Raw genomic sequence first — 16,110 nt, 5'->3', positions numbered from 1 at the left:
GGGAGAAACTGAGGATTAAACATAGGCTATGTCCCCACATACACGGGTATTTTTGAAAACGGAGATTTTCCGTTTCTGTTTTAAAAAACAATCCCGTCCACACATAAATGCAGAAATGAAGGAGAACGCTGCTAGGAACATGCCAAAGCAGCAGGTGGCGCTATATTCCTAACCGTGTAGAAATGTTGGCCAATCAGAAGTCTAGAAGCCTCGGTGGGAAATGGTAAACAAAGATGGGGCATAGAAGCAGAACCGAGTCATATCTGTGGGGGGACAGTAACTGTGTGCGCATATGTAAGCATTTAAACACTGCAGAGAGAACAATTAACAGTAACCGTATTGTAGAAATGCATTTCACCGAAACAATAACGTGGCGCACAGTGTGACGTCAAAAAAGGCGCTGCGTTTTCTCCGTTTCCCTGTCCACACATAAATGCAAAAACGGAGTTTTCGAAAATATTCTGGCAAGCGTTTTTAGTTTTTCAGTGACCGAAAACGCCGTTTAAGTGTGGACGAAAGGTGCAAACGCATAGAAAAATCTCCATTTTCAAAAGTACCTGTGTACGTGTGGACATAGCCCAAGAATAATAAGAACTCCTAATATGTAGACTTTAATTTTTAAGAACTGTTTAACAAAGGCTTGTTTGTGCCAACCTAAATCTGCAGCACAGTTTAAATTCTCACTTTGTGGGAAATTAATGAAATAAACAACAGCCCACCTTCACATAAATAAAATATGGCAGTATATTATTATTAGTATGGTACATAGATATTTATTTTAAAACTACAGCATATTTACTATGATACTATGTGCAGTTGGTAATATTTTAGGAAGTAGAATTTGAATGCAGACCACCTCAAATATTAAAGCCTTAAAAATATGTCGTGCAGTTTTTCATGTATGAGTGTTTTGCAATCTTAAATGAGATGTAGACCAAAGAAAACAGAGGAGAGTTGTTGTTTGTATTCCAGCTGTAGTAAACAAAGAAGTTTAGTGAATCTTTTTGACAACAGAGAGTGATGCAGTATTGATGCTGATTTGAGTTTTCTGATCCTGTATTTTTGTTCTTTGTCTTTTGTTACACAGAGTGACATAAAGCTTGGTTTTGCCTTTGCTGGTAAGTAAACAGTGATTGTAACTGAAGCAATATGAAATTGGGATTGTGTAACATTTTTAGCAATTTACATACAATAGTTTGGCTTTTTGTGATATCTTGCCATTTGCTCATGGGCAAAAACACATTTAGGATTTATAAGCAGTAAAGCCCCCCCCCACTAGATCTCTGAGTGTCCCTAAAAATGTCCCTGAAGTTTAATAGGCCATTTATGTCTAATTTTAAAGGCTTATCAAAGCATTTCTGTAGTAATTATTGTTTTTATTACACATGTTAAGGCCATTTGAGACTCTGCAATTAAATGTTGCCCTCTTTAGACTAAAGTGAGTTCATTTTGTCTGAGGTACAGTGCTGGGAAAAGTCTTTCTTCCTTGCAGATTTATTTTGTTCATGCTTTTTTGTCACATGTTTCAAATCATCTAACAGGGATGATATGAATAAATACAAAAAAGCATTTTAAAGTGATGATTTCACGTATGAAGCAGAGAAAACCAAACCAGAGCTATCTGTTCTAATGTGAGAACATGCTGGTCTCTAATACCCAGCTGTGGAAGCCCTGATACGAAGAACTACCATCAAGCATTTATAGTATCAAGTATTATTTGTGATTGTTGCACGCTTTGAAACTGTGATGTTATCATTTGATCAAGTGTGCAGTGCGAGCAAATCATTGCTTGTGGTATCTGCTGTGTTATGTAATAGCACCAAAGTATTAGAGCTTTACGTTCATGAGGAATTTCTGTGGAATTGCAGATGGATAAAACGACACATCACCTTAATAAAGACAGAAATCTTTAATAAGGTGCAGAAAGAGAAGATGGGGTGTTTATAGTAAAGCTGTTGTAAACAAAGAATTTAACAGATTTTTTTTTTCACTACAGATTGTGATGCAGTATTGACTCTGATGCTGATTTCAGTTGTCTGATTCTGTATTTTTGTTCTTTTGTTACAGAGTGAAACAGAACTTCGGTTTTGCCTTTGCTGGTAAGTAAGCAGCAATTGTAACTGCAGTAATATGACATTGTCACTGTGTAACATGTTTAGCAACTTACCTAACGTAGTTTGGTTTTTGTGACATTACCATTTACTGATGGGCAAAAACAAATGGTCAGAATTTATACCTTGTAGCAGCAAAGGCCCCACACATGACCTCTGACTGTCCCTGAAGTTTAACAGGCCATTTGTGTCTGATTTTTATGTTTGAACACAAACAACTGTTTTTATACAGTTGTTCATGTTCTCCGTTTGTTTATGGATTTACCTAGCAGACATAACTATGAACGCATTTTAGGTGAGTTAGTGTAAGTGGTAGCTTAAACACTTAAGAGCACCACAGTTGTTGATTTATATCTTCACTCATATTCTGCTTATGTATTACATTAAAGTCAGACCACTATAGAAGTATTTTTGCCTGAGTGAACAGAAGTGGTAGGTTAAACATTTAAGCAATAATAAAAGACTAAGAGAACCAGAGTTGTGAGTAGGCAATGTTGTGTATGTTAAAGCCTGTGTGTAATTTATGTACACTAAGTTTAAATCAGTTTCTTAATAAGTTGCTTGATACAATGTGTTTGAAAATTATATATAAAAGGGAAATATTGCAAAATACAAAAAGATTCCTGCCAACAGGTACAATGGAAGGACTTTTTATTATAATTTTTAAGAAATTAATTGCAAAAATGGCGTGCCACTGTTGTTACTATAACATGTCAGAATTGACATGTATTTTAGGATTTACATATTCAGATCAGAACTAAAACCTAATGAGGTTTTCCGTTGATTCTAACAGTTGTGGTTTTTCCACACTTTATTAAGCACTGACTTGTGATAGAAAATGATGGAGCTAAAAAGCCATAATCTGTACCAACAAATATTGGTGCCTCTTCTTTGCACTTCTGTAGTATGCATGCCTTTATTACACATGTTATCGTCTTGTGAGACTCTGTAACTGAAGTTTGTCCTCTTTAGACTACAGTGAGTTCATAAAGGCTTGAAGAAATTGAGGATCTTACTAGTTATTTCATGTCACAGTAAATTGGATTGTGTGTGAAGAGGTTCAACAGTGTAAGTCATTAAACAGTGATCTGATGTGTTGTTTCCTTTCTCTAGGATACTGATCTGATCGTCGCAAGTCTGGTAAGTAAAGGTTTTGTCTGCGGTACAGTGCTGAGAAAGGTCTTTCTTCTTTGCAGATTTATTTTGTTTATGCTTTTTTTCACATGTTTCAAATCATCTAACAAGGATGACCTGGATAAATACAAAAAGCAGTTTTAAAGTGATGATTTCATTTTTGAACCAGAACAACCTGGTCTAATGTAAAAACATATTGGTCTCTAATACCCAGCTGTGGATGCCCTGATAGCAACAATTACCATCAAGCATTTACAGTAACTGGTAATGACTGGTTTACATCACTGGTTGATTTTGGTCCACTATAATTTCAGAATTGTCTTAATTAGATCCAAACAGGACAGGCAAAAAAAGAAAAGAAAAAAGTCTTAATTAAGGCCCAATATAGGGTTTTCAAGTCATACCAAGTACCACGGTGGTTAGCACTGTTGCCGCACAGCAAGAAGGTCCTGAGTTTAATTCCAACATCAGGCCGGGGTCTTTCTGTGTGGAGTTTGCATGTTCTCCCGGTGTTTGCGTGGGTTCCCTCCGGGTACTCCGGCTTCCTCCCACCGTCCAAAGACATGCAGCTTGTGGGGATAGGTTAATTGAATAATCCAAATTGTCACTAGGTGTGTATCTGCGAATGAATGTGAGTGCGAATGGTTGTCTGTCCCTGTGTGTTGGCCCTGCGACAGACTGGCGACCTGTCCAGGGTGTACCCTGCCTCTCGCCCTATGACAGGTGGGATAGGCTCCAGTGCCCCCTGAAAAGGATAAGCGGAAGCGAATGGATGGATGGATGGATGGATGGATGGATGGATGGATGGATGGATGGATAGGGTTTTCAAGTCATACCAAGTATCTTAATTTCATTAAAGTCCAGACTGATTCGTTTACACCAAGTGTTTTGTTTCATTCATTCAATTGGACTTGCTTGTGTGCTTCAGATCCTAAGTGTGATTAAACTTAAGCCCAGGACCTGATGAGTTGATGTAGGTCCTGAAGTAGTAAAGGAACTCTGGGACATCACAGTAACAGCACCATGTTTGACTTTAATGCTGGTGTTTTTCTCTCACTATAGATGATTCAGTTTAGTGCAGTTAGTCAGCACAGCTCTTGGTTATCATTGAGATATTATTAGGCAACTTGTTTTTGCCTGTTCAGCTACAACGTCTGGGAGGGTTTCTGTTTTCTGGGGTCTCCAGATCCTTAGAAATCTCTTTGTAAACCTTTACAGAACTATATGTGTTTGTTTCACATTAGAGCAGCTCACGACTAGCAGTTTAGGGACAATTAAATATTCACATAGGGCAGGGGTCTCAAACTCCACTCTTCAAGGGCCGGTGTCCTGAAGCTTTTCCACGTGTCCCTGTTACAAAACACCTGAATAACATTTGTAGGTCATTAGGGAGAGTATAGAATTTGACTGTGTTGAAGTGGCATCCCCGAAGACTGTTCAAATTTAAGTAATTTAAGTGTTTGGAAAAATGTACTTCTAAAAGTACTTTCATTGCATCATGTTCATTCACTCATGAGCTGCTATAACATGAATCAAATGGCTGAATTACCACCTCAGCATGCAGTCACGTTCTGTAGAGTTTTGCTAATGACCTACTAATGTTATTCAGGTGTGTTGCAACAGGGACACATAGAAAAGTTTCTGGACACCAGGCCTTAACGACCAGAGTTTGAGACCACTGGTGGTAGGGCATGGTGGATTTCAAAAGCTTCTTCCCTTAAATCACTGCCTAAAAACTGCTTTTTGTAATTTGTCATAATGACTTGCAAAATATAGGTGGGATGAAAACATAAACATAAGACATTTTATAGTAGCCTGATATTTTTATCAAGGCTGTTTTTTGAAAATAATCCTGCCCTAATTTACAAAAGATGAACTGTCTGAAAGTCATGTTTGTTTGTTTGTTTGTTTAAGAAATGTGGGAATCTCCAGCAAAGATCTTACATGCAACAGCTCAGATACAGCACTCACTTCTGTTCTTTTTATCATGAAATGATCTACAAAGAAATTATCATCATACTAAATTATGGTAATTAGGCCTTTATATCAGCTATGATAAGTTTATTATAGATTTAGTGTAGTGCTTATTGCTGTGTATCAAACATGCCCCAAATGTGACTGAAATATGTAGAAACTGCTGTGTAGAAACTAGCTGTCTCCAAATTTCTCATTTTGCCAAAATTCATACAGAGTGGCCTGAAACTGTCTGCTCTAACCTCAGTGTGTTGGTTTTGTTGGACCATATAATATTTACAGTAAGTTACTGTAGCAGCACGTCTTGGTTTGAGTTTAGACTTAGTTTATTGTTTTAATAGAACGTAAAAATGTCCTTATAACAGTTCCACCATCATTTGTTAAACATTGTCATTCTGTTCACTCCAATAATTTACTGTAGAACTCTTTAGTATTTAAAGCCCTACATGTACTGTATTTTTGAGATTATAAGGCATAATGTCAATAAACAAGCCTGTTTTTAAGGCAGATTAAGCCAAACAAACAGTCAGATAAGTCCAACTTTATTCAAGTCATTCACAACAACTCTCAACACTGTTCAGTTGTAACACATAAAATACAGAACAATACACTCACTTTTTCAGTTCATTCCTCATCTACAAATCCATCAAACTCTTCATGGGTTGATCAGTTTGAAATCTGCTTCATAAGCATGTCTCTTAGCACGTGCCAGGTCCTTGTACACACACCATAATGTTATGTTGAAGCACCGTACGAATTACTCTGCGAGGGTCCTGACTATGGTAGCCATAATGCTCTGACAATACATCAAGCAGCGCAGCTTTGTAGCTTACCGAAGTATTACTAAAATATTTCACAGAATTTTGAGCGCTGTGTACCACAGAAATCCCGTTTGAGGTCAGTAAGCATAACCAGAATCGATACACTAGGCACATTGTATATTTTTGAGAAAATGACAGGATTTTAGGTGTGCCATATAGTCTGAAGAATATGGTAAATCCAAGCATATTGGAAATACGACTAATTCCAGTCCTTTTGTGTCTTACAGGTGACCTGCTGCAGAAGATCCTCTCTCTCTCTATCATTATAAGCAATTCTGTCTATCCTATCACTCTCCCAACTCTATCTAATTTGAAAGCCATTCTATCTTGTATCCCTCTATCTCTACCGCTCTATCTAATTTGAAAGCCATTCTATCTTGTATCCCTCTATCTCTACCGCTCTATCTAATTTGAAAGCCATTCTATCTTGTATCCCTCTATCTCTACCGCTCTATCTAATTTGAAAGCCATTCCATCTTGTATCCCTCTATCTCTACTGCTCTATCTAATTTGAGAATCCAAGTTTTCAGAAATCCTTTTCAGAATCCAATCTATCTGTTACAGAATTCTGAGAGATCTCTGCTCTCACTGCTCTTTCTTTCCTGTCTTTAAACTCTCTCACATTCAGTCATTTTGCTGGAAATTACAAGTTGAATATACAGTAGTAGAATTACAGTACAGTAGAACTTATAGTAGAAACTACTTACACAGCCCTACATTTGTCATTTTAATTTTGCATTAGACTTTAGTTTGGACTGCTAGTTTGGCTTACTTTGATCAATTGTATAAAATATCACCTTTTTATAAGTTTATTTGTAATAAGATAATCTGGTTATTTTGTAATACATACATTCAGATAAATAATAAATTAGATCCAGTCTGTTAGTCTGTTTCATTGGCTATAACATTTGACTGCAAGTTTATAGTACTATTATTTAAGGACAAACCCATTTTGTCACTCAGTGTAAGTATTCAGTTAGTATTGTCATCGAGAAGCGCCTGAGGACTTCCTGTTTCCTGACTGCTGCAGAAAATCCAGCTGGAGAATCCTCATCACCAGTCATCTTATCACCACACCACCAAAGCTCCATATATTTGATTTCAATTTTAGATATCTGAAAGATTTACATAAACTCCCCTAAGAGCTAAGACTTTTAATATAGCCTGTTGATTGTTGAGATTTATTCTGCATATCATTTTACAGAAGTTGTAATTATTTATCAGTCTGGTTAAAAAAATATAAGTAAAATTATACAGTTTCAAAAAGAGCTACAATAAAACGGATCAAATTGTTTCCAGAGAACTTTGAATTTCCTTTATTTTGAGTTTGGAGTAGAAAATCAGCTTTTTATATATAATAGTACATTTCTCAGATTTAACAGTAATTTGAGGAGTTATACGTTTTTCTGTGTTTCAAGGTTCAGTTTTGTTTACATTTGTGTATAACCACATATAAGCTCCAGGTTGTACTTCAGCAAAATGCCAAGAAAAGGTCAAAGGTCTCAGTCTCAGAAGCTTAGACGTCAGAAGGAGAAAGAACAGCTGAATGTTTCTCAGAGCAGTGAGCAGGTAAAGGTGTGTGTTTCAACTTTTCCCAGCACTGAAGTGCAGAGCAGTGTTCAGACAGCCACAGTGTCTTATGCAGATGTGGTAAAGAAAGGTGTTCCCTCAGTGTCTGTCCCAGAGCCTGAAGTTATGCAGCTAATCCAGACTGAACCCCAGCTAACTGTACAAACACAGCATGATGAAGAGACAGCCACAGTGTCTTATGCAGATGTGGTAAAGAGAAGTGTTCCCTCAGTGTCTGTCCCAGAGCCTGAAGTTATGCAGGTAATCCAGACTAAACCCCAGCTAACTGTACAAACACAGCATGATGGACACGCTCCAGTACAGTCTCATGTACAGGTTACAAACAGTGAAAGTCCACGAGTGAGTAGCGTCTGTGCTTCCCGAAGCCAGGCCGCTCCTAGGTATGGAAAGTACCGGAATCAGCAATGCATGGCTAACAGTTTGGTTTTCCTGTCATTCTTACATGAGGATGAATTTATTACCAGAGCAGATCTAAACCGTGTGTTGGACAAAGGCCATGCCGTCTATTCAGATGCCAGACTGAGGTTTGTGAACAGTGTGTTTCTAGCCTGCGATGAACTTCCCTCAGTTGTTACCAGCCGCAGACACGAGTATCAAGTCGACATGTCTCAGTTTGCTCATTACGGCACATTTGATGGTACAGATCACTTTCCGAGCCTTGAACAGGGATTACAGTGTTTGGCTTCAGACGTTCGCTATGCTTTGCTAGTCATGGGAGGAACAGTCATCGCTGTTAGCAGGCTGACTTCAGGTGAATATGCATATTTTGACCCTCACCCACGTAAGTCTACTGGTATGCCATTGTCGCTAAGTGTAAGTGGTGGAACTGCAGTTATGTTGAAATTCACACGTCTTAATGACATGATTGACAGGATCAAACGTTTGTACAGAATGTTCAGCATCGCACCAAGCTGCACTTATGAACTACAGCCCATCGAGTTTCACAGTGAAAACGCTGCTGACCAAAGAGATGCTAATCAAACCACCGAATACAGACCAACAGCTACAACTGTTACAGCACCAGCTTTAAATGAAGCCGTTCATGAAATAAACTCCCAAAGATCTACTGACCAGACACAGAAGACTGTGAGAGACACTTTAACGACTGAAGTGACATCATCCAGAGTGGATTATTCAAATGAGACAGCTGCTACTGAAAACAACCATCTTCCTTCTGAGTATTTAGAAATAGAAACCTCTGCATCTTCTGTAAGAGACACTCAGGTAACATCAGATTCTGTTCCTCAGAATGATTCAAACAGTGCCTCCAGTTCAACTAAGATAACAGAGGAACTCTCAGATAAACTGCTGAAATATAGTAAACATGAAAGGCAAAAAATGAGGAGAAGATTATTGACCCAACAAAAGCTACCACAGAGAAAGGAAAATCAGAAGACGAAAGAAAGGCAGATGTACAGGTTTGATGAAAGCTTCAAGACAAAGAAAAAAAACTCAACTAAGAAGTGTAATGATCCTGATCACAGACAGAAAAAGAGTCTGTACAAAAATGAGCTGTATAAATTAAATGCTACCTATAAGGAGAAACACAGAGAACATTTGAGAAAGATGTATAGAGAAAGTGCTAAAATTAGAGAGAGAAAAAGAGAACGTGTCATAAGGACATATAGAGACAATCCCCTATTCAGAGATAAGCAGAAGGAACGTATAACAAGAACGTATAGAGAATCTCCCATATTCAGAGATAAGCAGAAGGAACGTATAACAAGAACGTATAGAGAATCTCCCATATTCAGAGATAAGCAGAAAGAGCGTATAAGAAGAATATACAGAACTTGTGCTGGATTCAGAGAGAAACATAAAGCTTACATGAGGTCATATGTATATAACCTATATAAAAAAAGCGAAGATTTTAAACAGAAAAAACGATCTTATATGACTAAGCGGTATGGAGAAGAAAAACAATTTCAGCAACAACACAAGGACAATATGAGAGAACGAATGAGAGTAAAATATTGGAACAGTTTTTCTTTCAGACAGATGCATAATATCAGATGTGCAATGAACATAAAACGGAAATATCGCCAGATGCATCGACCAGCTGAGACTTTACAGTGTCATCCAGAGAACACTTTAATGAATGAGGCCATATCTCGTTTCAGATCAAACATTAAGTCAGCACCATCTTATGTTTGTACTGTTTGTCTAAAAGCTTCTTTTCCTAATCAGGTAAAAATCTGCAAAAGACAAAATTACTCAAAACACCAGACTGTAGCTCATCAGTGTCTAACTGGTAAATATGTTCATGTGTGTGATGAAGCATGTCATGATCACTGCAGCTTTCCTGTTGAGAGAAAAAAAGAGTATATCTGTCACACGTGTCACAGTTCCCTCAAAAGTGGATGCATGCCCAGGCTTGCTGCTGTTAATGGTTTAGAACTGCAGGATATTCCAGCTGAACTTTGTGATCTCAACATTCTGGAGAGACATCTGATTGCCAAATGCATACCATTTGCTAAGATTATTCCTCTTCCAAAGGGGAGACAGAGACTTATACGTGGTAATGTGGTGTGTGTACCATCTGAGGTCCAACAAACAGTTGACTCTTTACCGAGGATCAGAAGCCAATCACAGATCATGAGGATAAAGCTGAAAAGACGACTGTGCTACAAAGGCCATCAGCTGTTCCAGACTGTCACCTGGTCTAAACTCATTCAAGCTCTGCGTAAACTGAAACAAATTCATCCACAGTACACAGATATTATTATCAGAGATGATGCATTGCTTTGTGATCCAACGTTACCTGATGATGACAGCAGTGATGAAGCCAGCATGGCAAGTGATGATTATAATGAAGCAGATTTAATGGAAATTGACAACTATGAAAAAGATGCCCTTTTGTGCGAAAGTGAGTCTGAAAGTGAACAAGCTATTAATATGCAATCCTGTGATGAACAACCAGAGGAACAAAATCCAGATGAACCAGAAAGTGATTTGAACAATGGAGGTTTTGCTCTAGAAAGTTGTCTGCAGCCTGTAGACATTTCAGAAGAGATTCTCTGTTTCACTGATAACACATATTGTGTGGCTCCTGCAGAAAGAAACAATCCTGTTAGCTTCTTCAGAACTCCTCATTTGGAAGCCATGGCATTTCCTGTGCAGTTTCCTACTGGTCAGAATACACTGGATGAAAAGAGACGTCTTAAACTCACACCAAGTGCTTACTTCAAGTCAAGGCTTTTCAACATTGATGCAAGATTTGCTAAAGACACAAATTACCTGTTTTTCTCACAGTTTGTCACTGAAATACACTTGGCTAATTCCAGCATGACAATACAGCTAAGGAAAGGTAAAACTATGACCAAAGATGGACGCAAAATCACATCAGGAATGTTACAAAGTAAGACAGAAGTAGAGAAGCTGGTAAGAAATAAAGATGCAATCAGATTTATGCAGCCACTCAGAGGAACTCCAGCTTACTGGCAGAAAACTACCAGAGATCTATTCAGCATGGTTCGCCAAATAGGAACACCTCAGTTCTTTGTCACTTTCTCTGCTGCTGAGATGAGATGGCCTGAAGTGATTCAAGCAATAAAGAGACAGCAAGGTGAAGAGGTTGATTTTGAAGCCCTGGACTGGTCAGAAAAGTGTGAAATTCTAAGATCAAATCCAGTAACCACCATGCGAATGTTTGATAAGCGTGTTGAGGCTTTGTTCAGAGATTTGCTTTTTTCTCCTGCACAGCCCCTTGGTGAGATCATTGATTACTTTTACAGAGTTGAGTTCCAGCACAGAGGTAGTCCACATATACACATGTTGCTGTGGATTCGAGAAAAGGTAGAAGCAGATGTGGATGATGACCAAACTGTCTGTGACTTTGTGGACAGATACATCTCAGCTCAACTCCCTGATCCAGAAAAACAACCTGAACTGCACAAAAAAGTCACTGAGCTACAAAAGCACAGCAAAAACCACACAAAGACATGCTTTAAGAGTGTGAACTCTGGTTGTAGATTTGGGTTTCCCAAACCACCAGCCACAAGAACAATGATTGTGAGACAGGATGAGGATTCAGACACTGAAGCTGCAAAAGCCAAACTCAGACCTTTGTTGAACCTGCTGAAGGAACCTGAAGCTGCTTCCCTCACCATAGAGCAGATTCTGTCACGATGCAACTTGACAATGAATGAGTATGAACAATGCCTCCAAGACATAAACAAGAAAACAGCTCTGATTCTGAAACGTGACCCAAATGAGTGTTGGATCAACAATTACAACCCAGACCTGCTTGAAGCCTGGAACTCTAATTTAGATGTCTCATTCATTTTGAATGCCTATTCATGTATAGAATACCTCTGTAAATATATAACAAAGAAAGAATCTGGCCTCTCTGAATACCTGAAGACAGTTATTGACAACTCTGATAAGAACACCGTCAATGAATGTGATGAAATGAGAGCTGTGATGCAGGCTTACTCAAAAAAGAGAGAAATCAGCGCACAGGAGTGTGTGACTCGAGTCTGTGGCCTAAAAATGAAAAAATGTTCCCGCAGTGTTGTATTTGTACCAACAGATGATAACCCAGTAAAAATGAGTCGCCCCATGAGCTTCCTGGAAAGCACAACACATGACAGTTGTAATATTTGGATGACAAGTTTGAGTGATAAATACAAATGCAGACCTGAGACCCCAGAATATGAGGAAATGTCACTGGCTGATTTTGCTGCCTTGTGCAGGTTGGTGAGTGGTCCAAATGAAGGAAAAGATGTGCTTCCTCTTCTAAACCAGCTTGGATTTGTACAAAGGCGAAAGAATGATAAACCAGCTATAATCAGGTATTACCACTGTTCACAGGAAAAAGATCCTGAGCAATATTATGGTCGACTGTTGAGACTTTACCTTCCACACAGATCAGAGCAGGAACTGAAACCACAAGGGTTCCAAACCTATCAGTCCTTCTACAACTCAGGTTTTGTACGACTTCCATGTTCAGACCACAGTGAGTCTGTGAAAAGGGTTGTGAAAAGAAATAAAGACAAGTATGAGAAGAACTCTGAGGATATTGAGAGTGCACTGGAAGAGTTTGAACAAAATAGGGATGTTGTGATTGATGAATGGTGTAATCTTGCTCCTGAATCTGAAGTTGTGAGGCTGCAATGTGATGAGAATCTTCCTGAGAGACATTCTGATGATGAGAACGAACAGGAGAATGTTCCCGACTACAGTCGTCAGTCTGATGCTGTAACAAAGATCAGAGCCGTCAGAGAACAACCTGCAGTAGATCCAGCCGTGGTACGTGTAATGTATCAGAATCTGAACCAGAAGCAGGCCTGCGTGTTCTATGCCATAAGAGACTGGTGTATTCAGCGAGTTTGTGGTTTGAACCCAGATCCATTTTTCTTCTATATCAACGGTGGTGCAGGAACTGGAAAGTCACATCTGATTAAGTGTATTCATTCTGAAGCATCAAAGATCCTGAGCAGACTGCCTGCTAATGCAGAAGAAGCTGACATATCAAATCCAACTGTTTTACTGACTTCATTTACCGGTACAGCAGCTTTTTCTATCAGTGGCTCTACGTTACATTCTCTACTGAAACTACCCAGGAGTCTGAAACCACCCATTCAAGGACTTGGTAACCAACTGGATGAAGTCAGATCTGAGCTGATGAATGCTGAAATTATTGTTATTGATGAGATTTCAATGGTTTCAAAACCACTTTTTGCTTATGTGGATGCAAGACTGAAACAAATCAAAGGCACTCAGAGACCTTTTGGTGGAATGTCAGTTTTAGCTGTTGGAGATTTTTACCAGCTGCCACCAGTGCGACAGTCTAAACCTCTCTGTGTTTACGATCCAGAACAGATTGACCTATGGCAGGAACATTTTCAGATGATCACTCTAACCGAGATCATGCGTCAGAAAGATGATGTGGCCTTTGCAGAGATGCTGAACAGGATTAGAGTCAAAGAAAAGACGGATGAACTTTCTCAGTGCGACAGAGATTTGTTGTCACAGGCTGTGACTGCACCAGAAGAATGTCCAACTGAGGTCTTACACATTTATGCCACCAACAAGAATGTGGAATCCCACAACATAGATACCCTGAAGAAGCTTCATTCAAACATCATAATAATCAATGCAGACGATTTCCAGAAGGATAAATGTACAGGCAGAATGGAACGAAGAGACAAACCATTTACAGGTGGGCGAAATGATTTACCTGACACTCTGAATGTTGCTGAAGGAGCTCGAGTCATGCTGACCAGAAACTTGGACACACTAAACGGTTTAGTCAACGGTGCTTTTGGTATACTGGTAAAGGTGGTGAGATCTGAAAATGATGGACACATAATTAAACTGGGGCTCAGGATGGACAACCGGCAGCCTATGAGACACAACCGCAGTGCTAATGCAGCATCTGATGATCTTGTTTACATTGAGAGAGCAGAGGAGAGTCTGAAGTTTAAAGGAGCAGTACGCAGACAGTTTCCTGTAAAGCTAGCATTCGCCTGCACAATTCACAAAACTCAGGGTCTTACAACACAGACAGCTGTAGTTTCAATGAAGAACATTTTTGAACCAGGTATGGCTTACGTTGCTCTCAGCAGGGTGACGTCTCTCAGTGGACTCTATTTGCAGGACTTGGATGAGAAAAAGATTTACGCCAATCCCGAGGTAACTGCAGCGCTCCAAACCATGAGACAAGCCAGTGTTGAGGAAATGATGCCTCTTCTTCAGGTCAGAGAAACAGCCAGCAGACTTGACACTCTTACACTGATCCATCACAATACAGAGGGTTTGCCATCTCACATCAGTGACATCAAGAGTCATCATGAAATGTGTTTAGCAGATGTTTTGTGTCTCACTGAGTCTCACCTTCAAGGCTCCTTTGTTGCAGACAGTCTTCATTTGGACGGCTACACCATGTTCAAACGCAACAGACATGTGTCCTACACAAACTTTCCTCACATGGCCAGCAGAAGTGGTGGGGGAGTTGTTGTGTATTTGAGGAATCATTTTCAGGTTCAGGTAAAACAGTATCTGCATAATGTCACTGATCTTGAGTTTTTAGTGTTGAAGGTTCAGGCTCCATTCCCTGCACTCATTGCTGTTGTGTACAGACCCCCTGACTACAGTTTGACACCATTCATGCAAAACCTGGTAAGTCTTTTAGATTCACTTGAAATAATGGACTGTCACCCAATAATTGTGTGTGGAGATTTTAATGAGAACCAGTTGCAGAGTGGAAGAAAACAGATTCTGGAGCAGTTTCAGTCGAGAGGGTATTCACAGCTGATCACTTCTGCCACTACAGACAAGAACACCCTGCTTGACCTCATTTTTATTTCTCAGCCACAGAAATGTCTGTATTCAGGTGTTCTGAGATCATATTACAGTTACCACAACCCTGTCTTTTGTGTCCTGTCCTCGAGCCAATCATGAAGTCGTCTGGTGAGTTTTGAAACAATTACAGATCATGTTTGTTACAGAGTTTACTGATTGTAGAGCATGAAAAAGATTTTTCATTGAAAAAAGGGTCTTCCCTACTCTGTCTGTCAGAAGACCCTTTCTTATTGCAATGTTATTAATCATTTCACCAAATTATTGCTGAACTTCATGCAGAGCAGAGAACATCTGCTATCATGCACCTCTGATCTGAAATGTGCTGCAACATTTGATAAACCAACATCATGTTTTAAATGACTAAATCTTTTTACTATGACGTATGTAGCTCAACAAACGAGATCTTCCCCTCCAAGGGCTTTAAAATATGAAATAGTAAATAAATAAATCCCAGATAAATGCAGGTATATATTATGATGACATACACGAATAAATACAGACAATTATATTTTCTTGATTATAGTAGATTTTGTAGAATCAAAAGTTTTTGTGATGAATGAGTTTTTGCTTATCATGTTTTACAGGTAAAAAATGTCAAAAGTTTTAAACTATCTTTAGGCTACCAGAGATGTCTATAATGATACATTATGTAGAGAAAAACATTAGTACAGCTTACAGAATGTGTATAAAAACTGATGTAGAAGTAAATGGATAGTTTTCTGAAAGTTCCCGACTACAGTTTAACACCACCCACCCAGCTCAGCCCCCAAGTGTCTATGTAATGCTGGTATGGTGTGTGAGTTTGACTTGGCCTTTATCTGGGTGGGTTTGGGTTTGGGTGGATAAAGGCCAAGTCAGAATGCTCTGAGCAGCTGGAAAAAGCTGCTAATAAACAAAGACATCAGAAAGTGTGGGCTTTAGGTGTAGCCCCCGCTTTCTGATGCACTAATTAAACTTAGTAACCGACACCCCATACCAGCATTACATAGACACTTGGGGGCTGAGCTGGGTGGGTGGTGTTATAAGCACGTGTTTTGTTAGATATATTTTTTCAGATAGGGCACAGTCTCCTTTGTGGGAAAACCTTCAAACTTCACCATCCTCAGCTGAAACAACAACATCTTAACACCATCTTCATGAACTGCTGAGCCAAACCTGATCCATCAGTGCTGGAC

At 39.1% G+C, this 16,110-nt stretch overlaps 1 protein-coding gene and 2 long non-coding RNA genes across 3 annotated transcripts in view; 2 read left to right on the top strand and 1 right to left on the bottom strand.

The window, feature by feature from the left end:
- LOC147336347 (uncharacterized) overlaps positions 1 to 16,110 on the bottom strand; it is a 397,968-nt gene that overhangs the window by 65,196 nt on the left and 316,662 nt on the right. The window lies entirely within an intron of this gene.
- Positions 1,370 to 7,333, top strand: LOC147336372 (uncharacterized). Its single transcript, XR_015128538.1, has 3 exons — positions 1,370 to 2,099; positions 3,225 to 3,251; positions 6,268 to 7,333. It is a non-coding gene; the product is annotated as an uncharacterized LOC147336372 (long non-coding RNA).
- Positions 7,906 to 15,742, top strand: LOC147336371 (uncharacterized). The gene is made up of 2 exons (XM_086287023.1): positions 7,906 to 8,381; positions 8,503 to 15,742. Exon 2 carries the CDS (start codon positions 8,522 to 8,524, stop codon positions 15,032 to 15,034), a length of 6,513 nt encoding a protein of 2,170 aa, XP_086143149.1. The 5' UTR covers positions 7,906 to 8,381; positions 8,503 to 8,521; the 3' UTR covers positions 15,035 to 15,742.

The sequence above is a fragment of the Aulonocara sp. 'chitande type north' Nkhata Bay genome, linkage group LG3 (assembly GCF_057382095.1).
Source record: "Aulonocara sp. 'chitande type north' Nkhata Bay isolate Kocher_YH1m ecotype deep benthic linkage group LG3, A_spYH_male_GT1.1, whole genome shotgun sequence".
Lineage (NCBI taxonomy): Eukaryota > Metazoa > Chordata > Actinopteri > Cichliformes > Cichlidae > Aulonocara > Aulonocara sp. 'chitande type north' Nkhata Bay.
This window is presented reverse-complemented; position numbering and strand designations above follow the sequence as displayed.